At 39.2% G+C, this 23,456-nt stretch overlaps 1 protein-coding gene across 2 annotated transcripts in view; it reads right to left on the bottom strand.

Annotated features, from left to right (window-relative positions):
• nup188 (nucleoporin 188) overlaps window positions 1-23,456 on the bottom strand; it is an 86,157-nt gene that overhangs the window by 28,346 nt on the left and 34,355 nt on the right. Inside the window, exons 21-33 of one of the 2 annotated variants that reach the window (XM_041193417.1) lie at window positions 21,942-22,062; window positions 18,626-18,692; window positions 18,395-18,523; window positions 14,389-14,522; window positions 13,002-13,108; window positions 9,621-9,710; window positions 9,324-9,440; window positions 9,038-9,207; window positions 5,491-5,560; window positions 4,723-4,790; window positions 2,478-2,673; window positions 386-463; window positions 97-182 (exon numbers count right to left, since the gene is read on the bottom strand). In XM_041193417.1, the coding sequence (XP_041049351.1) occupies window positions 97-182; window positions 386-463; window positions 2,478-2,673; window positions 4,723-4,790; window positions 5,491-5,560; window positions 9,038-9,207; window positions 9,324-9,440; window positions 9,621-9,710; window positions 13,002-13,108; window positions 14,389-14,522; window positions 18,395-18,523; window positions 18,626-18,692; window positions 21,942-22,062 (1,433 nt within the window). The remainder of the gene's footprint in view (window positions 1-96; window positions 183-385; window positions 464-2,477; window positions 2,674-4,722; window positions 4,791-5,490; window positions 5,561-9,037; window positions 9,208-9,323; window positions 9,441-9,620; window positions 9,711-13,001; window positions 13,109-14,388; window positions 14,523-18,394; window positions 18,524-18,625; window positions 18,693-21,941; window positions 22,063-23,456) is intronic. The other variant, XM_041193418.1, reaches the window with a different exon arrangement.

The raw sequence follows: 23,456 nt of genomic DNA, 5'->3' as shown, positions 1-23,456 counted from the left end.
TTAGATCAATTGCGCACTCCTCCCATCCCAGTCGTAACATGATCAATACCCAAACAGGTTATTCTTTATCTTCAGCTGAATCTCCTCACTTCCTACCTTTTCCACTGTTTCAACAGGATTAGAAGTAGTGTTGCCAGCATAGATCCCATTCGCAGACAGGAAGCAGATGAAGGCACCAACAGCTATCAAAAAGAAAGACAATTTTAAAGCGAGACAGCCTAGTATAAAGGGCAGACTGGAAATCAACTTGCACACTGTCAACAAATGTCAATCTAAAACTGCTCATCAGAAAATGTATAAGAGGTTTCTGTATGCTGTACATCTGCCAATCCTAACAATATAGCTAAGACTGAATTTGATTGCAATTATAAACAAAGTAACTCACCAAAACTTTGGTTCCCTCCAGGACATCTTGTAGTAACTGCAGCCGTAGTGAACAATCACCTAGATGCATCACCTCCACCTAGTGAATAAAATAACTAAGAATAAAGCTCAATTATTTGGCTGCAGACATGCTATTTCACAAAACAGTGATTCACTGCACCTGCCCGTTAGCCACAACATTAAGAAAACCTCCCAGATTGGGCCGAGAAGGTCAGGGGCTTAAAAATTTTAAAGTGGGGAACACAACCCCCAATCTGCTACATAGCCACCTGTTGCCATTTTCACATAATTGAGAAATGCAACAGCAAAAAGGTGGAAGCTGCTGGCTCAAGGTGGTAAGTACTTTAATACAGCACTCCTTGTGGGCCAAGTGGAGCAGCGCTTCCCGAGGGCCCTAAAGGAAGCCTCCGTTGATCACAACCTCTCTAATCCCTGCTGCTATCCAGTCTCCTTTCCCCCACCAACCTCTCTCTCACCTTCCCTCTCAATTGCCACTCGCTTCCACACCACCAAACACCACCCCCCCCCACCCTGCCAACAGACCCCAAATCCCACTTTCTCTTTTCCTCACTCCCAATTGCTGGAGCCCAAGGATTCCCCTTCCTGCAACCTCCTCAATTTGAATGGCTACTGGGCAGGAAATGGAAGAAAAAAATTATAATGAGACCCTGCCAGATTTTCCCCTCACTATCATGCTCCCTGTAAGTCAAATTCAAACAAGGATTGATCTAACTTTTCTTTGAAAATGGGGAGTTTAATCATGGTCACCAGGACATACTGTATTTTACTGGAGCTGGAACTTATGGGGACAGTGGAGTGGTGGTTATGCTAATAGGTAGCAACCTAAAGATTTCAGGGTCATATTCCATAAATTGTATTCAATAAATATGGTCCATTTGCGGACTAGCACCCAAAAGTTATCATGTTGTGCAATTGTAGTAAAAATCCTGAGATGACATCTGGTCTGGCCTACTTATGCACCCCATTCCCACACGATATGGTTGACTCAATGTCCTCAGGGTTATAAAAACTGCCTTTCCCATTTTGCCCACATCCTAAGAAAGATAGGTCATGCCTGACGAACACAACTGAATTCTTTGAAGAGGTGACAAAGGTAGCGGAATGCTTATGGTTGTTACTTCATATGGACTTCCAGAAAGCATTTGATAAAGTCCCTCATAAAACATTGTTAATTGAAGTTGACGCTGATGGAAAAGGTGGTAAATGATTGACCTGGTTAGGAAATTGTATAGAAGGCAACAGAGTAGGGATAGTGGGGCAGGTTGTAACTAGTGGCGTCCCATAAGGATCTGTGTTGGGGCTTCAATGGTTCATCATCTTTATTCATGACTTAGATAATGGGATAGAAATCCACATATCCATGTCTGCTGTTGACAAAAAGATGGCACTGTAAGCAATGTAGAAGCTTAAAATTATGAAGACATATTAATAGATTAAGTGAATCGGCAAAAGTATAGCAAATGGATTTCAATTAAAGCAAATGAGAGGTCATCCACTTTTGACCTACAAAGGATAGGACAGAGTACTTTCTAAATGCTTTGAGACTCTAAAGTGATCAAGTGCTTATATAAATGCAAGACTTTTATTCCTCATATAAAACAAGAACCTACGCTGCTTTTAATCTCCACTACAGGCACACTGAGATACAAGGCAGTAGGCAGGAGCATTTGGCATGGGTTCCAATTATATTTGCTGCCACTCACCACCATAAACAGGATTGACAGTTTTGTGTGTGTTTAATTTTGGTGTCCATTTTGTACCAAATACTGCATCAGATACTACCTCAACATCAGCGGACGGGCTACAACATTGTAAGACTACTGTCTGCATAATACAAGGTGATGCCTTAACTTGTGTGGCAAGAGTCAGGCAAAGCAGGGAAATTGGGAAAGTCATCCAGATTCTGAACAGCTGCAATCAGTTGGATTTAACTAGATGGCCCAGATGTGTCACTTCATTAGCATCTATCACTATAACAGTTACTGAAGCTAGATCTGAGCCAAAGTGTCTTTGAAAGTTAAACTTCCTGTAAGATGCTAATGCTCAGAAAACCAATGATATTTTATCCTTACATAGCTGGTAGCCAGAACGAGAACCATTCTCCACGCAGAGACTACCATCTGGAACTCTAGAAATGTGGCGGCCCCCTCCGTTTCTGTCTCCATCATATGGGTGACAAGAGATTTGATATATTCAGACCAATATTCGTACCGCTTCTTATCAAAGAACATCTTCAGTGTGTGCTTTAGGGATTGGTCCAGAGAACCCCTGACAGAGAAAATAAAATGAATCAAACATTATCTACACATTGTCATCATTTCTTAATTCATGCTTGGCTCAACTCAGCTCATAGAGGGCTGGACCAATACATATGCACCATTGTAAGGCAAAGTAGTGGGATTTGCCAATCAAAAGAAAAATAGTCAAAAGACAAGACTAAGTTGGTATTGTGAATCCAGTAAAGCCTGGCATAATTGTGAGAATTATCAAGGATGGTATTTTTTGTTTTAAAACCACAGATTTAATTTACTTACTGCACAGGATAAATCAAGAATAAATTTGTAGTTGCACAGATTAGGATTACGAAAGAAAATGCTGTTCCACATTCAGCCCATCCATTTAAAAACAACAAAATAAACATCACCCGAAATAATTATGTCCTGCTCTTAACACAGAAGATGCAAGCATCTCGGGGAAGCTACGACCGTTATGGGAAGAAGATCTTATGTGTAAATCCATAAACTAAAACTCCCATAAGTTTGGAGTTATACAGCACACAGCCACAACCAAAGGATAAGTTTCAAGAATTTGACTGGATGAAAAATGTAAAAACTGCAATTACCATATGTGCACCAGGACATCCAATATATTAAAATGAATAGCAATTTACTGGCACATTTTATCATTGCGTATTATATAGGTAATAAAACAAATTTATCTTCAACCAAAATTCACCTTTGACCTACTGTTGCAAGTAAAGCAGATCTCCAACACTGTTCATAAGTCCCCATAACTCTGTTCCAATCTAACCAAAGATGAATCCTATCAGCTGAATGTTTTTACTTTCCAGACATTCCAACAACTGACTTGAACAAACTAAACTGAACTTATATGTACCACAGTGAAGCTGCTATAGCAGTCAAACAACAATGATAACTTGTATTTATATAGCACTTATAATTAGTAAAGTGTCCAAAGATGCTTCGCAGGAACATTGTCAAACAAATCTGGACAACAAGCCACCTGGGAAATATTAGGGCAGATGACCAAAAACTTAAAGGAGGAAAGTGAGATGCAAAGGTTTTAGGAGGAAATTATGGAGTTTAGGGCTTTGGCAGCTGAAGGCACAGTTGCCAATGATAGAGCGGTTAAAATGGAAAATGCTCCTAAATACAGATTTGGAGGACAGTAGACTTACAGGAGATCACAGAAATAGGGTGGGGTAAGGCCATGGAAGAATTTGAAAACAAGAATGAGGAATCTGAAAACAAGGATGAAGAATTTTAAAGTCAGGATCCAACATAGGCCAGTGAGCACAGTCCATTTTCTTTTATTCTTTCACAGGATTTGGGCGTCACTGGCTAGGCTGGCATTTTTATTGCCTATCCCTAATTGCCCTTGAGAAAGTGGTGGTAAGCCACCTTGTTGAACTGCTGCAGTCCATGTGATTTAGGTACACCCACAGAGCTGTTAGGTGGGGAGTTCCAGGATTTTGGCCCAGCGACAGTGAAGGAACAGCAATAGTTCCAAGTCAGGTTTGCGGCTTGAAGAGGAACCTGGAGGTGATGTTGTTCCCACGTCCTTCTAGGCGGTAGAGGTCACGAGTTTGGAAGGTGCTGTCAGAAGGAGACCTGATGAGTTGCTGCAGTGCATCTTCTACTAGATAGTACACACTGCTGCCACTGTGCATTGGTGGTGGAGGGAGTGACTGTTGAACATGGTGGATGGGGTGCCAGTCAAGCAGGCTGCTTTGTCCTGGATTGTGCCCAGCTTGAGTGTTGTTGGAGGTGGACTCATCCAGGCAAGTAAAGGGTATTCCAGCACAATCCTGACTTGTGCCTTGCAGATGAAGTGGGTTTTGTGCAACTAACGCAGAAATGGGCAAAACGCTCAATTTAGAAGGACACAAGAGAAGCACAGACAGAAATGCCATCAAGTTTTAATTCACTTAAGCCAATGGAATTTGTTGGTCATGGGTGTTTCAATATCAAGGTGGAATCCACCAGTACCTATTATTATAGGAATAGCTTATGGTTTAATAAATAACACTTCTTAACAAACAAACTGCTGCTGCTTCTGAATCCTTAAGAGTTATACCTGACAACGTAGTAAATTTCCAGGCAGATGATCTTCAGGGTGAAGGCACAGGTTTCCAGGACGCTCTTCTATAGAGGGAGAGCTAACATTAATTATGGCAGAACTCATTAATACAGAATACACTGATCTGGCTGTGCATTGTTTACAAATATTAATTTACTTTAAAGTACTGTGATAATGTTTGCTGCCACCGAAGATTTTGGAGACAGGAGGGGCAATGGAGAGAATGGCTGGTAATCAACACAAAAAGTGGAGAGAGAAACAGTTAACGTTTCAAGTCCATATGATTCTTCTTCAGAGTGTTCCTTCTTCTGCTCTGAAGAAGGGTCATACGGACTCGAAACATTAACTCTGTTTCTCTCTCCACAGATGCTGTCAGACCTGAGTTTTTCCAGCATTTTCTGTTTTTGTTTGAGATTTCCAGCATCCGCAGCATTGTGCTTTTATACGACTGGTCATCATTTTGTAGGAGGCAGCGAGAGCCTAAAAGGCTGGCCAGAAGACCTGAACATAATTTGCGTCAAAAGAAAAGCATTTCAAAGTTTGCAAAGACATGGACAGTCTTTGCGAAAATGTTTGATAAACACAATTAGGGATCTACAACAATAACCTTTCAGCAGTGCTAATGGCCGGAAATTTGCAGTCAAAGCTTCCCTTTTGAAATGCTGAATGCTAAAGGCCTGAATAGAACCAAGAGGTGCTCTTTGGGGAAGAAGAGGATAACCTATTGAAAATTAGGTCGTTAAAAAAAGTTTATAAAAGTCATACCTCCGTAATGTTAGAGGGTGCTGGCAGTTCTCCAAAAAGCACAGATGTCAAGTTTTCCCAGAATCGATCCCTGAAAAATAGAATCCATTGCACAAAATAGCTTGTAATCGCAAAGAAAATACTATATTTTTCTGCAATAATGTTTTGATAACAGAAAGTCTAATTAAGCCCATTCATCAGTGTTGTTGAGTTTCAGTATTTTAAGGCATCCTATACTACTACTTGCCTTGGTTAAAAGAGCAATCAAGTCTTTTGGTTTCTTTAAGTTGCCTCTACTCTCAACTCTTCAAGGTTCTTTAATAGCCAACAGATATTCTAACAGGATAAAATAAGCAGATAACTGCTAGTCTAACAATGCCCATTGATTGGCCAACAATGAAGGGAACCTCCAATTCAGTTACAGCAGGTTAGCACTCCTCTGAATTTAACAATCATTTTCTTTTCTCAATCTCCCACCACAAAATTTTGTAATATGACATATCTGGTTTCCTCCCACAATATGTATGTGATCCCCATGTAACTTCTAAATTTATAGAGTTCATTATAATTTAGGTGAACAGAGATGGTGAATAAGGACTAAGGAGCCACCTAAACAAAACTCTCTTTCAGGCTGCTTATTTTTCTTTTGTGCCTATTGATTGCACATCTTTAATTTCAATTGAGGCAAATAAAACAAGAATTATTCTAAATTCTTTATTATTTTTATCTTCAGCATAGTTACACACTTCCATGTATTGCAGGATAAGAGGAACAATCTTTGTTCTAATTCTATTCAGGTCCCCTTCCTAACTTCTTCCTATATTTCGCTAATAACTGCATTGGTACTGTTGCCTGCCTTTGCTGACTGTGGGAATTTATTTAACTATGTTTCCACTTCTCAACCATCCTTGATCTGTATGCAGTCATCTCTTAATCCCCAACCTTTACTGACCATCTCTCTTGCCCTCTCTGGAAACAGGTTTTCCATGGACATCTACTCCAAGCCTACAGGCCCCTCCAAAATGACCTGAATCGTGCTTCTTCCAATTTCCTTAAAGACTCCAATTCTTTTTCTCAACTTTTCAGTCCTTGTTGTAACTCTTCTGGTGAAAGCATTTTCTCCATCAAAGCCTCTGAAATGCCCTGTTTACTCAACTAAAATTTCCTTTAACAACTGATCACATCCCTGGCCATATTCAATATTTCCCCAAGCATCTATTTTCATCTCTTGAATGTTTTCCTCACATATTCCCCACTGATCTCCATAACAGCCAGATTATCCTGCACTTCAATCATCTACAACCAAACTTCCACAACAGTACTTAATTGGCTGCGAAGTACCTTAGGCCGCCCTGATGTCACGACAGGTTCTAAATAAATGCCAGTTCTTTTTCTTTCAAATGTTTATTCCCTTCTCTCTGCATTTTCCAGACAGATTGGTTCTCTCTATAATACCCTTGTTCATTCTTTCACCATCCCCACATTTAGCTACCCTTCTGCTGGCAATTTTCCATGCAACCACAGCATGTTCAATTCACCACATGCTACACTCTTGCAAGAACTCCAAACATTCCTTCCAGCACAGAAATTTGCATGAACTTCCACCAATTTAATAGAGTTATTGCTAATTTATTGCTGAAGGTGAGTTTCCTTCTATGCAGAGGAGTGGGACTGCAGATGAAGTGGTCACTCTGCCAAACACCTATGTGCTGTCCACAAATCTAACCCTGACCTCTCTTTTGATGTTGCCAACTCAAGTAACTCCCTTAAGGTCAGCACGCTTGCAGTGCTATGGTGAGTTTTTTTTTCCAAGTTTTTTTTCTAATTATTTCTAATATTTCAAAGACTTTTAACTGCTGTTGAGTTTGCGATAGACGAGTGTTAATTGTTCAGGTTTAATTTTAAACAACTTTTTAGGCATACCTGATACAGCCTCCATTGTCAATCACCATTAACCTAGGTCCTACGCCTGTGATTAACATCGGGAGTATCCTGGGATATATTTCTGGATAAGTTCTGGGCTTCAAGTCCAAGTCTCCAAAGCTAAGCTCAGTGTCTGAGACATTCTTTTGGAGGGGCCCGGGCAGCTCATTGCAGTTCCATTTGCAATTCCTCAGAAAATGAAGCAGTCATTCCCACATATAGCAAATCCTGGGCAACATCCAGGCTTGGACTGATAATTGACAAGCAGCAGTCAAGCTACTAAAGTATCAGTCAATGATCATCTGCAGCAAAAGTGTCTAGCTGCCTTCCCTTGACATTCAGCAGCATTAGCATCGCCAAATACCATATCACTAACATTCTGGGAGTCACCATTAGCCAGGAACTTAACTGGACCAGCTGTATAAATATAGTGGCTGCAAGAATAGATCAGATGCTGGGTATTCTGTTTGAGTGACTCATTTCCTAATTTACCAAAGCCTGTCCACCATCTTCAAGGCCAGGCTGACTAACCATCCCAGATATTATGGGACCCACAATTGATACGATTGTCCTGTCTCCCGCATTGTATGTTGCTGAGTTTTTCCCATATTTCAGGCATTTAAATTTTGTGCACGTGCAGAACACATCTGCATGTTTACACTACTATCAGCTGTCCAATTGCCTGCTCATATGGTCCCCCATTCTAAAGTGTTCCTTAATTCGCCACTGCCCCCCACCCCCCCGAAGAGAGTTGATCACTCTGTTCAAGGCATAAATCATGAATGGAATACTCGCCATTTCCTTGATTGGTGTAGCTCCAACAGCACTTAAGAAGCTCAATACCATTCAGAATAAAACAACTTGCTTGATCAGTAACCCATCCAGCTAACATTCACTCTCTCCACCACTGGTGCAATGTGGCAGCGCAGTGTACCATCTACAAAACGCACTGCAACAACTTGCCAAGGCTTCTTCAAGTGCACTTCCGAAACCTGCAACTCTGTTAGCTAGAAGGACAAGGGTAATAGGCACATAGGAACACCACCGACAGTGGAATACATATCACCGTTCCTTCATTGTCATTGGGTCAAAATCCTGGAACTCACTATTTAACAGAAAAGGGGAGCAGCTTCACCACACGGATTGCAGCAGTTCCAGAAGGTGGCTCACCTCCACTTGCTCAAGGGCAACTGAGAATGGGCAATAAATGGTGGCCTTTGCAGCGACACCCACATCCCGTGCTGAATTGAAAAACAGTACTCACCATCGATCATGGAGTACATTAGGTTCATTTGTAGTGGAAACTAGACAATCCTGCTTTCCTAGCTTAGAGAGGCTATCACACTAACTCATGATTATTAATTATATGATTACAGTAAAACACCCCTTCTGTTTGCCAGGAACTCATTTATAGCTAGCTATATAGTTAGACTGCAAATCTCAAATACAAGAACTATTTTCTTAGTCCTCGAGAACATAATTAAATTGTGTCACAATCCTACAGCTGTCTAATCAATGTAACTAATTCTGCATTCTGGGCCTTATTACTAAAATAAAACCAACAAAGCTGTTGTGGGGTCAAAATATAGATTATGGGCTACAAAAAGGCAAAAACACTTTATAATTTTTTTAAAAATGAACATACTTGGCTCGCAAAACGGTCATGGCACTGTCCCTGCGATCCTGCCACAGTGCATGCAAAAAAGCAATGGCAGCACGATGGATGAGAGGGGGACACCAATATTTTCCTTGTTGCTTGGAGTCAATAAATTCCAGTACCACTTGCAGACAACTCCATTCCCCCAGAATAAACTCCTGTGAATACATGCCACAGAACCATCAGTTTAAAATTAAATTTGGTCAATGTGGTATTCAGCTTTTAGTTGCACTGAAGTGAGCCCTCCACTGACAGGTTAATTTTTATTTCTCACCTTTGACCCAACTGCATCATCTTTCACTTCCAGGTTCAGGAAGAGCTCAATCAAGCCAGGCTGCGTTTCCACAGCCACAGTTAAAAACTCCAGAATCATCACCTTAATCCGCATGTCCTGAAGCACAGAAAATGTTATTTGACATTTTAACAGCAGCTGGAGGAACTTATTTGCTTGCACAGTTATCTTTAAACTTCCTTCAGAATTATAATTGAAATATACTGTATATTTGCTTTTATCCGAGTCAGTAGCATACGGCATTGGCATTATCATCTTGCAAAACAAGAAAACAAGCACCTCTGTCTTGCTCTGCAGTCTATTAAGAAATGCATCACGTATTGCTGCAGCATCACTTCCAAGGCAGGCATACACCGACATTGGAGCCACCTGGAAAGTATAACACAAATGTTTCAATGCATGTTTTTTAACCCTTCTCTACTGTACTATCATTAACTTATCCATTCCCACCCACCCCCAAGTAATGTCTTCTCACCATCTGCTCAACTTTAGCTGGGATCATGGGATGTTCGGTTCAGACCTTTTCAAAAAAATTACTTATTTCGTCAGGCTTCTAAATCAAAAGACTGAAAAAGTTCTTTTTCTTTCTTGCTACACCTCAGTGGATTTCATTGTTTACTTTTAAGAGGGCATCCATAATTTTTAACATTTTATAAGCATACTCTTTGTGGAGGAAGTATAATATTCTACATATGCTATATAATTACACTATGGTAAATGGTACACAAAGACATGACAAGAATAAAAATGACTTAAAAAAGATAAAAATGATAAATTCTGTTAGTTGACTGACTATTGGAGATTTTGGATCTCTATTACATTACCTTCAACAAGTTTACACCAACAAGTCAAAGTTATGACTTTTTAACAACACTCATATTCCATTTAGGGTGGGAGTGGGAGCTGAGTCTCAAAATCGGAGCTCTTTATGCCTTGATAAAGAAGGTCCAATTCAGCAACAACCCAGAGGTGGGACTCAAGGCAACATCCACTCAAACCACACTGCTGGCAGAGACTGACAGAGGAATTGTAAACAGAGCTTCCACACTGGCATTACACATTCCTCCTCCTCATTCACTCCTCTGACTGTCTCACTACAGTTACCAACTGGTTGAAAACAGAATGATGGATGTTGGAGAGCAATTGCGAGGCATTATCATCATCATTCAGATGTGACAAGTCTCAATAACGTATTTTGAACAATTTGAAACAGCTGTCTGTACCCTACGCCCCCTCAACCCCTGGTCCACCAAATCTTGACCTAGAGGCTGCCTTTAGCCCCAACTGACACCATGACTCAGAACTGGAGCCTGGCCATAGATCTGATCCAACCCAGTGTACACAAATCTAATGTACAATTTCAAATTACCATTAAAAAATACATCACTAGTGCAAAACAGAGTAGCTCAACAAATCTGTTTCTGCAGATTTAATTGTTGAATCTGGATTATGGCATTAGAACTCATCAAAATGAGATAGGAAAATTACTGTGATCTTCACATTAGAGTATTACAATGTCCCAAAATGACATTGCTTCCCAGGATCTAATAGTCTACATCCTCCGGTTCCAAAAGAGAGTGGACGCACTGGTTATGATTTTCCAAAATTACCTATTTTCTAGAATGGGCCTAGCAGTTTGGAAATTAAGAAATGTAATACCACTATTCAAGAAAAGAGGGAGAGAAAAGAAGAGGAGCTACAAGCCAGTTGTCTGACATAAGTCATCAGGAAAATGCTGGAACCTATTATTAAGGAAGTCTTAACAATGCACTTTAGTCAACATAGTTTTACAAAAGGGAAGTAGTGTTTGACGTGCTTAGGATGGACAAAGGGGGCAGCAAGGGTGGGTGTCAGTGAATGTTTCATACTTGGATTTTCAAAAGGCATTTGATAAGATGCCACACAAAAGGTTAATAAGCATATTAGTATGAATGAAGGATTGGTTAATGGACAGGAAGCAGGGATTAGGGATAAATGGGGCTTTTTAGGTTAACAAGTAGTGAAGTGCTGCAAGGAGCAGTGCCTGGCTTCAGCTATTTACAATCTATATTGATGATTTATACTAAGAAACCGAGAGTAATGTATCCAAGTTTATTGATAATACAAAGCTAGATGGGAATTGTATGACATGAAAGCACAAGTGGCCTCAAAGAGATTGATGGGTTAAATGAGTAACAGTTGCAGTTACAGTACAATGTGCAAAAGTGTGAGGTTATTCACTTTGGTTGCAAGAATAGAAAAGTAAAATATTTTTTCAAATGTTCATGCTCAAAGAGTCTTAGGTGTACAAAGCTAGCATGTAACTCTTTCAAGAAAGAGGCCTGTATTTGTAACTCTTTCGAGTACAAACCCATTTCCATCTGTTTCAGATGAAGTTACATTGTTTCATAGTTTGCCATTGTGAGATTTGAACTCTTGATCTTGGGGTTACAAACCCAGTACCATAACCACTTAGCTATTTAGGCCAAGCAAAGCTAGCATGTAACTCTTTCGAGTACAAACCCATTTCCATCTGTTTCAGATGAAGTTACATTGTTTCATAGTTTGCCATTGTGAGATTTGAACTCTTGATCTTGGGGTTACAAACCCAGTACCATAACCACTTGGCTATTTAGGCCAAGCAAAGCTAGCATATAGGTGCAGCAAGCAATTAGGAAGGCAAATGGCTTGTTAGCCTTATTGCAAAGGGATTGGGGTATAGAAATAAAGAAGTCTTGCTACAATTGTACAGGGCTTTGGTGCTACCTCACCTGGAATGCTGTGCATAATTTTAATCTCCATATCAGGGGCAGGATATACGTGCACTGGCGGTAGTACAGAAAGGTTCGTTAGATTGGTTTCTGGGATGAGGGATCCTATGAGAAGAGGTTGAGTAAATTGGGCCTATATGTGCTGGAGTTTAGAAGAATGAGAGGTGATCTCACTGAAATGTACACAATTCTGTAGGGGCTCCAGAGGGGGGAGACAGGCTGTTTGGGGCATAGTATCAGGATAAGGGGTCGATAATTTAGGACTGAAATGAGGAGAAATTTCTGCACTAGAGGGTTGTGAGTGCTACATCGTTAAATATATTCAAGGCTGAGATAGATTTTTGGCGTCTCAGAGAATCAAGGGATAAGAGGAGTAGGCAGTAATGTGAAGTTGAGCCAGATGATCTGGCAAGATCATACTGAATGGCCAAGCAGGCTTGAGGTGCCGCACGGTCTATTCCTTATGTTCTTGAGTGACAAAAATGTAATTCCATTTTGTAAGACAAAGTGTTTAAGGAGCATGAAACATATGTGCTCCAAGTTAAAACACTCAATCAGTTAACATTCCCACACATTTGCAACATAAACCTAATTTTTCTCCACACATCTCCTTTGTTGCACCAGTTATCTCTCAATGCCTTGTGCAAGTCATCATTCTTGATACACAAATCTAGATACTAAGTGCCAGCAGGCTATGAACCACAGATGTGCTAATGCTGCTCTTAGCCAATATGCATACTGGCACACTTCCAGCAGTGTTTGGTCAGCAATCGGGAGTGAGAACATTTGGTTGATTTTCCTCTGCCAACCCCAGGAATTCAGAAACCAATACTAGTGTTCTACTGAGATCAGCTACCTCCACAGGCCAGAGATCAAAGTTGAGATGCATAAACTTTAAAATATAACCTACCATAGCAAGTCTCTTCAGGAGTTGGATAGCAAGGCGTGGCAGTGCAGGATCATGTCTGTGGTATATATACTTCGCCAAAACAGCTATCAAATTATTACCGTGTGTACCTGAAATAGTTAACATGAATATAAAACAAAATCAAAAGCCAAAAAAAAAATCTGTAATATTAACTCACTTTTAAGAGCTGAGTTAAAATCATATTGGTGCCACCAGACTTTACAGGAGGATTACAACAAAAGGTTCACTATTTGTTAATTTTCCATAGCATCAGTGATGATTGGATCGGAATAAAGAGCAAGCAAACTATGATCAGCCAATAGAAAGATCAATTCTGCTCACGTCCACATTGTGGACAATCCTTTCCTTCTCCCTCATATTTTTACAAACTGCCACTCTGTTGAAAAAAATGGACAGAAGAGTCTTTACCATCAATGTCTTTAGCTTCTAGGTATACTGCCTCTTTTTCCAAAATATTACTTAATCTTTGATTTCTAATATGTCAAGTCACCCAGTTAATTTAAAAGGTGTTAGTTTTTAAACTTGTCTGTATCCACTTTCAAAAACAGGTGTTGCTCAGCCAGCTGGAAAGATGCCATGGAAGAATATACAACTATCAATGCCACACTTACAGTAGCAGAAAGCACAATTCACGGCACAAGCTTAAATATGCTTTCTCATAGATGGAAATCAAAGTCAATGGTAACAACCCATTGGACACAACATTCCTATTTGATGTTTATTCCAGTAACCATTTCATTAAGCATTTAGAAATTAAGTAATTTTGACAAACTGGTCAATGCATGCTCCTGATAAGCATTTAAATAATTTTTCTCTGGACAAACAATACTCAATAATCCCACCAGATTCAAAAGTAGTTTGCCCATTTCAACACAATGTCAACAGAAGGAACATCTACTGCTCCATTCTGGAAAGCTAGCTGTTGAAGGATGATACTGAAACCAGTCTTTACTCAGTCTTACATTTATTTACAAAGTCAAACATTACAAGCCTACACCTCCTAACTCAACCACACCACAGTTTCGGTAAGTGTCACCTTATACTTGCTCAAGTGAAGCCCCAATTAATGACCTCCACCTGCATATAATTAAATACAATTGATATACAGTTAACATCTGCCAGTGCAATAAATGAATTCCATCTTTCTATTCTGATTTATAATTGGTTAATTGCAGTCCTTCTGTAAACCCAAAATGCATCACTTAATGCTTCCCTAGAATTACTTTACCAATTGAGTATCTGGTGTGTCACAACAGGCAACTAAGAACAGGTTAAAAACCATTGCAAAATATTAACTGCAGTAACAATTCCATTGTATTCGTAAAATGTCACTTCTGATTATTCATTGCTTCCCATGTTAATTACATACCATGTTGTGTTAGGGCCTGCTCCAACGGCGAGACCATTTCTGATGATGGTTTCAGTTTGATGACATTGTTAGTTATAGAAAATGCTAACTTGATCGTCTGAATGAGGGTCTGACCTGATCCTTCAGATCCACTGCTGCATATACAGTTTTGGCAGTTGTTTGAGAATAGAAACGGGAAAAAAAAGAAGTTAGATAAAATTTATATTTGCAAATCAGCAAAACAAGCAGATATATAAATACTCATCATTAGGAAAGGGTAAAAGTTTCATATTTGCAATATTCTTTAAAGAGATAACATATCAGTAACTGTAATTATTTTATTCTTTTACTCTCGTTTATTTATATGTGGTAGTCTTTTAGTACAATGCATCAGTCTTCGGCATCAAAGACAAAGCAGTATAGCTATGCAACATAGTGCAAGCAATCTCTATATTTCAGTTCTTAAAATACAATCATTGCCACAGTCTTTAACGTTATACCTTCAACACCCAATAACTTTGGATCAAAATCACTAAAATGTTTCTCTAGCCTATGAAAATATTAATACCCCAGCATTAACTTTTAATTACTATATGATGACTGTAATAAACTGCAGTAAAATGTACAAGCATCTACAACAACTTGCATTTGTATGGTGCATTTAATGTAGGAAAAAGGCCTAAGGAGCTCTATAGAAGTACATTTGGACCAAAGCTAGCAATGGGCCAAAGGAGGAGATATTGGGACATGTGACTAAAATATTAGTCAAAGAGATAAGTTTTAATTAAGGTCTTAAAGGAGGATAAACAGGTGGATAGTCAGAGAGCTTTAAGGAAGGGAATTGCTGCATGGAATATTGTTGAATCTATACCCTCTCTAAACCTCTCACCTCTCCCTCCTCCTTTAAGATCCTCCATAAAACTACTTCTTTGACCATTTTTTTTTAATGAGGAGGATCTAGGTCCTCATGCATGAATCACTGAAAGCTAGCATGCAGGTACAGCAGGTAATAAGGAAGGCAAATGGAATTTTGGCATTTATTGCTAAAGGAATGGAGTATAAAAATAGGGAAGTGTTGTTGCAATTGTACAAGGCATTGGTGAGACTGCACCTGGAGTACTGTGCACAGTTTTGGTCCCCTTACTTGAGGAAGGATGTAGTTGACTTGGAGGCAGTTCATAGGAGGTTCACTAAATTGATTCCACAGATGTGGGGCTTATCTTATGAGGAGAGATTGAGCAGTTTAGGCCTACACTCGCTAGAGTTTAGAAAGATGAGAGGAGATCTAATTGAGGTATAAAAGATCCTACAGGGGATAGACAAAGTAGACGCGGAGCGGATGTTTCCCCTTGTGGGGCATTCTAGAACAAGAGCCCATTGTTTTAGGTTAAGGAGTGGTAAATTTAAATCAGAGATGAGGAGGAATTACTATTCTCAAAGGGTCGTGAATCTGTGGAATTCACTACCTCAGAGTGCAGTGGATGCCGGGATGCTGATAGACAGATTTTTAATTAGTAACAGGTTTAAAGGTTATGGGGAGAGGGTGGGAAATTGGAGTTAAGGCCGAAATGAGATCAGCCATGATCGTATTGAATGGTGGGGCAGACTAGAGGGGCTGAATTGCCCACTCCTGCTCCTAGTTCTTATGTTATCATCCCGATAGTTCCTTTCTTTGGCTCAATGCTACTTTTTTGCCTGATTATGCTTATTTTAAATACTTTGAAATGTTTCGAACTTAAAGATATTAATAAATCTAGGAATTGAGCACAAAAATCAAGGCTGCCACTCCAATGCAGTACTGAGAAACTGATGCACTATCAGAGGTGCCATCTTTCCTGTGAGATATTAAACCGATGCCCCATCTGCCCCCTCCCCAAAAAAGGTCTCATTGTACTATCTCAAAGAAGAACAGGGGAGTTATCTCCAGTGGCCTGGCCAATATTTAACCCTCAATCAACATCACACAAAACAGATTATTATCAATTTGCTGTTTGGGGGAGCAGCGTTTCCTACAGTAGAACAATGACTGCACTCTAAGTATTTCAATGGCTGGAATGTGCTTTGTGATGTTCGGTGGTCGTGAAAGGTGCTATATAAATGCCTTTAAGTGCAACTTGTTATTGTTAATGATGAATACATCATTTTTTTCTCACAGTCATCCATTTACTTTCTTTTTAGTTTGCTTCTTTACCTTTCCCTTGCCTAATTTAAACATCCACATCTATCATTTTAGGTGAAGCCCATCCAGCAGGAATAGCTTCCCCATCTTTGTTATGACACAGCAGATGATGTGTGCCAGGCAGATCAAATCCACAAGGGAAACTTGATCACAACAGTTTTGCAATTTATATTTATTTCGAGATGCGTGCCCCGAATTCAGAAGTAATAAGTCCACCAAGACTTCAGAGATTTTTTAGAAAACTAAATTAAACATTTGTTAACAAAGGAAAAGATTTCAAGCACATACACAGGTCTACAAATGACTACTATAACATCTCCTAAAACCCCTGATGAATCTGGTTTCCAGTTACACCCCAGTTAAGGCAACAGTAAAAAAAAACAATAGATTTTTAACAAACCCAGGCAATTCAACACAGTGCCCTGGACAGCAGAATTCAAAGTGGCTTTTCCCAGCTTCAGTTTCGGTAGACAGCAGGCTTAATGCACAAACACTGGAGGCTTCTCACACTTCTGTTACACCTTAGAATGCTTTCCCTGACACATTGCCTCATTCTCCTTTATACATGTTTCTCCCTTTTAAACATAAATCCCATTGTTCCCATATGTCTCTGGAACTTTACCTTTCTTATAATATAAATCTTTTCATGGTGCTAATATTGTCAGTAACCTTCGGGGAAAAAATAAACACACTGCTTGGCCTAGCTTCTCTGGCTAGGTATAAACACTCTACCATTTCTTTGAAATTCAAACTGCCCTGATTTATCTAAAAATGCAAATTCTCCTCACCTTACATTCTAAGGCTTCAGTCATGTTTATGTATTTAACATTTCAAACCTAGTTTATTTTTATGAGTCAAAGCCTCCAGACCAACTGTCTCCAATTCAATTAATTCCTACACACAAACATAGAGAAACTATCCAAACCCCACTATTAACCTAGTTTCACAATAAATCACAATAATATTATGAGTTATTATACTTTCATGACAACCTTTCAAATGTTCTAGCAACCTGAACTCCTCCTTTTACACTATTTTTAAGCAATGCTTTAATCTATCTTACTTGCTCCCCCTAATTAATTAATTAAGTGCGCAACAAAGGGAGTAATCCCAAGATTTTCTTTTCTTGGTCAAAAATAAGACTCCCATGTGAAATGCGTTTGGGTAGTCTCAATTGAGTTCCTAGTGAGCATGAGTTTATAGTTTAAAAATGTCTACCATTCAGCTCTAAAATCTTGCAATCATGTTCAGTGAAACAACAAAGACAACTAGAAAAACAGAACTGCCTAATAAAACATCAACACCTACTTTTCTAAGATGTAATTACTGCTGATGGAAAAAGAAAAGGTTTTGCTATGCATCCAACATGTGCAATATCTCACCTGAGAGTATAAGGCCAATAATGAAATGAAAAGGTTATAAAATTATCTATTCATCACTTGATGTGCCGTGCATTTAGGTGCACATAAAATCGAAAAAAATCTAAACAATCACCTACATGTAGATTATTTGAAGTTTACCAAGTGTGACAGGTTTTATATGAACCAATTAAATGCCACCCCTCACACACACACTACCATTTAACCTTTTAGAAAATTTTATGAATGCAGGTATTGTATATTGTACAGAATTTATAAAGCTTTCTAGTGACGTTGATCAGTAGAATCCTCCCTAACAGCACCTTCGGTGTATGTAGATGGACTGCAACGGTTCAAGGGCAGCTCACCACCACCTTCTCAAGGGCAATTAAGGATGGGCAATAAAAACGCTGGGCTGAAAGTGCAAAGGAAGTTGATTGGAGTTCATTTAAACTACACCTTGCCTAACCAAATTCATCTCACAACATACCTGCTGGGTTGCGCTGCCATTACCACATCAATGGTGTCCACCCCAACAGCCATAATATTTATGATGGCCTGCCCAGCTTCTGTATTTGCCAAGAACTTGGTGCACAAAGTCTGAAGACTAAGTGAGTTACTAAATGGAAGAAAGAAAAATGTCAAGCTTTGTATAAAACAATGTCTTCCCTCTAATCAGCCCTCCCAAAGAATAAATTTAGACTGCAACCTTGCACCATACCTGCCCTGTGATTCCTCCGCTGAATTCAGATGCAGGATGGTATAAATAAGTTCAAAAATCAGACAACCTATGAGATTGATAAAAGAACAAAATTGCAAATGGATTAAAATTACAACACACACAACTATTTATACAGGTACCTGTGCTCATATTGCTCATTTTAATGAATGAAAGTTTCAAAAATTAGGAGGGACCAAAGATAAATATTGCTCGATTTTGTTTTTTCCCACAGTTTCTAATATTTAACCTGTTTCCAGAGTAATTATGGGGCATGGTTACATAACAATATGAACATGTACTGGCAGACATTAATTTAAATAACCAGTATTTTAAGTCCAATCTGGGATTTACCCTTGGCCCACTTCTTTTCTCTGGCCCACTTGCCTTCAACTGAAGCCCTCAGTAGAAATGTTGTTCCTTGTAATGGGTGGAAAGTTTTGTCCCACATCATGTCATGAAATACCTGTGTTAAACCTTTCCTTACAATTTTTTAATTAGTCCAAATATGGAAAATTTAAATTGAGATTTTACTAACTGCTTTTTGAAAGGAATGTTTTAGTCTTTGGTGCATGGGTGGGTGAGGTAGCTGAGCCAATGTAGATTATCAAAGTTATCACACACTAATTACACCAAAACCATCTCCCTCTGATTACCAAAAAAATAGTGGCTCGCAACTGCATAATGTTTCACTGAGGCAGTTGCCATGCAAGACTGGAGCCGGGGCGGGGGGGGGGGGGGGGGGGGGGGGGGGGGGGGGGGGGGGGGGGGGGGGGGGGGGGGGGGCATATATGTCTCACTAACTCTGGATGCACAATTAAAAAAGATTAACAATTGAATGAGAAAAAATTTGGAATTTGTTCAGACACTTGCCTTTTGTGAAAAGATCAGCTTTTTGCACTTTTAATGTAATGCAAATGGGGATGTGCATTTAGTACTTGATCTGTCAGCTGTCTGTTACTCAGTGCAACTTTATTATATCCTCACACTGTTCTGAAGTCATTCAAACTCGAAACGTTAACTCTGTCTTTCTCTCCACAGATGCTGTCAGACCTGCTGAGTTTTTCCAGCAATTTTTATTTTTGTTTCAGATTTCCAGCATCCACTATATTTTGCTTTTATTATATACCTTTTCAATTGGAAGGATATAATGGTGAGACAGGAGCAGCTGCAGGGAATTAATGCCTGCGCTTACATAAAAAATCTCAACGGACCCTTTTTAAAAAGTTTGGAAGAGGATTCAAATTAAAAACTTTATTTTATAGAATTGGAATAAGTTGTGCTTAGGTGTGATATTATTCAGCTGTTTTCATATTGTTAGTGTTCAGTCCATTTGTAGCTTTAGCCTGAATTAAATGATTTGACAGTGCAGTGATTTTCCAGCTTGTGAATATGTCAGACAAGTGTGGCAGATGTCCAGTCTTCTAGTGGATAGCCCAACGATGAGAATATTTTGTTGCCCAAGACGGTTTACACCCATCCACTGGATTTTATGAATTGTAAATGTCAGATCAGAGAGTTAATTTATGGAACCTACAATCTGACGAAAATGTAGAGCAAGTGTTGGGAAGGGACATATTACCTCTCTTTCTTCCTTTAAGATGTTCCTTATCTATCCCAATACCTCCTTGTTTGGTCAAATGTCAACTTTTTTGGGTACAGTTCCTGTAAAGCAGCTTGGGATGTTTTACTATATGAAAGGTACTTAACAAATGCAAGTTGTTGTTGTTATGCTTGAACCAAGTCTCACAGCCTGCCAAGATATTGCCGAAGTGAACTGCATCGTTCTTTTTTTCTCTTGCTCTCCAGGGCGAGAAAGCAAATAAACATCATTGGAAGCTGAATGGGTGTGGTACCGCACAGGCCTTTCCCTGTGAAAAATGTGCACGTGCACAAAAATGCATAGGGACTGCGCACTGAGGAAAAAAAAGTCACTCAACAATTACATTTTAGAGGGAACTTTGGTCATTAGGAAACAAAATTATCTCAAGTGTCCATTCAGTAAATGCACTTAAACTAATATCCACCCAACTTTAGTAGAACTATCATTCTTGTGGTTTTCCCCACTATTTATGTTGGAAAGTGTCTGAATTTCAATCAGCAACTTCAAATCAAGAAGCGTGCATGAGGCATGTTTGGGCTGAGACCATTATTCCCTATTGAAACATACTCCAATATTGTTGACAACAGTCCTGAACAAAAAGTTAATTATTTGGAATAACAATTGCTTTTCTACTCTGCACACTGAAAAGCTCTCCAAGCAATGCATGAACTCTGCTATGATAGACAATTACCATGGTTTCGCAGCATGCCTAATAGATTAATAAAATAATTTATTTGGTACCAATGGGACTGGTAAAAGGAACATACTCTGTGGTGCTGAAGAAATGAAAATTTATGAGCTTCACTCATGGAAGTAGTTCTCTGATGGGCTTTCCCATACAAGAGTCAGAAAATGTGGAACCACAGGTAAGCCAGACAACACAGGTACAACTATATGCTGCAACAGTTAAAATTAATAGTGTACTATTGGAAGTGCGTATCAAAATAGACATGATAGTGAATTTAGGTTTTAAAAATGGAAATGAATACAACTTACTTATATACCACTTATTTAAGCCATACCATTAAAGAACAGTTGTTACTATGGGCAATTCATGTAAATATTCAAACTACCAAGTTACTTCCACTTCCAGGACTTTACAAACTTAGTACTTTTTCAAGGAACAGAGTCCAAGGCAATAAATAATGCGTGCCACATAGAGCAGCTTGAATATGGCAGTAACCCCCATGGCATTAATGCATATGCACATACTTTAAATGTGCCAATAGATTAAATAGGTAATGTAAGCTAAGCTCAAAAAGCAGCACTCTCACTCATATCAAAAACCCAACTCCCGAACTTGACAACATATTTTATGTTGGCACCGCAATAAATTATTGAAGAAACACACATTGTCAGAGCCACCATCTATCAGAGAAGATATCAAGCCAAGGCTTTGTCTGACTGCTCTGCTGGCTCAGTTGACTATTGAAGCTTTCATGTCATTATTTGTAGGGAGTTCTCCCACTGCCCTGTCCAATATTTCTGCCTCATTCATCACCACCAAAAACAGATCAATGATCATTACTGTTAACTGGAGCTTGCTGAGTGTCAAAACGGCAGTTGTATCTACTTGCATAATAGCAATAACTACACAATTTAATTCTTTATATGTGGAATGCTTTGAGAGTTTGAGAAACACACCAAGGTTCTACATAAGTCTTCTATCCTAAATGGAGTAGAGGTTTACATAACGATTCGTACAAGAATCCTTACCAATTTCCTCTCGTATGCCATAAATGTTGTAGCGCCATTTATGGTAGGTTGGCAGCAACTCTTTCAAAACAAAGACCACACAAGGCAGAAGACCTCGACTCTGAGTACTTCCCAGCTGCCCCTGTTGGAACACACAAAAACACCATAGTGACATGATCTATGCGAGGCATACACTAAATTGGATTATTTAGATCTAATTGTATCTGTGGCAGTGACAGATACAACAAAGCAGGATACTAAGAAAATGAAAGACCAAGAAGAGGCCAAGCCTATGAAGTCAAGTCCATGATTTTAACCACGTATACTTTTCCTATACACCAGTGTCACCATTGTTTTATCTAGGTATTAAATATGTGCCATCCATAATTTAGTTATGGAGAATGGATTGTATTACAGAATTCAGAAGGTAGTTCTAGCAATGCCATTAATTTTGCTGTGCTTTTTAAAAAAAATCAACATAAACCACTAGTAATTCTAAAACATTCACATATCACCTAGCTCGCTCTTTTCTACAATCCTATATTTTGACATTGTTGAATAGCGTGCTGCTGAGAAAACACTGAACACTTATGGCATTGCTGTGTGCACTGAAAATGATTTGTGATATTGCCATATTGTCGTGATCTCATAAATTAGTGAAAAATATCATATACCCCACCCGCCCCCCGACCTCCCAGTTACACTGCTCTAGATCTCGGAAGTTACAGCCCTCTGTGTCTTTGATAGTGTCACATAAATTTACTTGGATAGTTAAAAGATAGAAATTATTTATTATTAAATACTTAATTATGAAGTTAAACAAACGGTAATGGTGATTAATACAAAAGCTTGTGCATTCAGATTACACACACTCATCTGGTTATTTTTTTTTATTCATTCATGGCATGTGGGCATCGCTGGCCAGGCCAGCATTTATTGCCCATCCCTAACTGCTCATTCAGAGGGCATTTACGAGTCAACCACATTGCTGTATCTCTGGAGTCACATGTAGGCCAGACCAGGTAAGGACGGCAGATTTCCTCCACTAAAGAGCATTAGTGAACATGATGGGTTTTCACAACAATCAGCAATGGTTTCATGGTCATCATTAGACTTTTAATCCCAGATTTTTATTGAATTCAAATTCCACCATCTGCCATGGCAGGTTTCGAACCCGGGTTCCGGGGCATTACCCTGGGTCTCTGGTTTACTAGTTCAGCAACAATACCACTACACCATTGCCTCCCCCAATTTGGACCAACTGCAGCAGTTTATTTTGCAACAACTACCGCACAGTTTAGTTATGGTTGTTTTCTTTAAGCTCCCAGTTTACTCTCTCCTCTCAAGGGTTTCAAAACATGATGGACTGAATTATTGGATTTAGGTTGAAAGGAGGCAGATCTGGGAGGTAGTTGCTGCAAAATAACCCAAATGATGTTGAACGAAAAGTAAAAGCTTGTCATCTGTCCGAGACGCACTGGTATCAATGTTCAGCAGGCAGCAGTGAAAATGTTCCAACACACCATTAACTATAGT

Source organism: Carcharodon carcharias, chromosome 8 (assembly GCF_017639515.1).
Source record: "Carcharodon carcharias isolate sCarCar2 chromosome 8, sCarCar2.pri, whole genome shotgun sequence".
NCBI lineage: Eukaryota > Metazoa > Chordata > Chondrichthyes > Lamniformes > Lamnidae > Carcharodon > Carcharodon carcharias.
The sequence above is the reverse complement of the archived record's forward strand: the minus strand, read 5'-3'. Positions and strand labels throughout refer to the sequence as shown.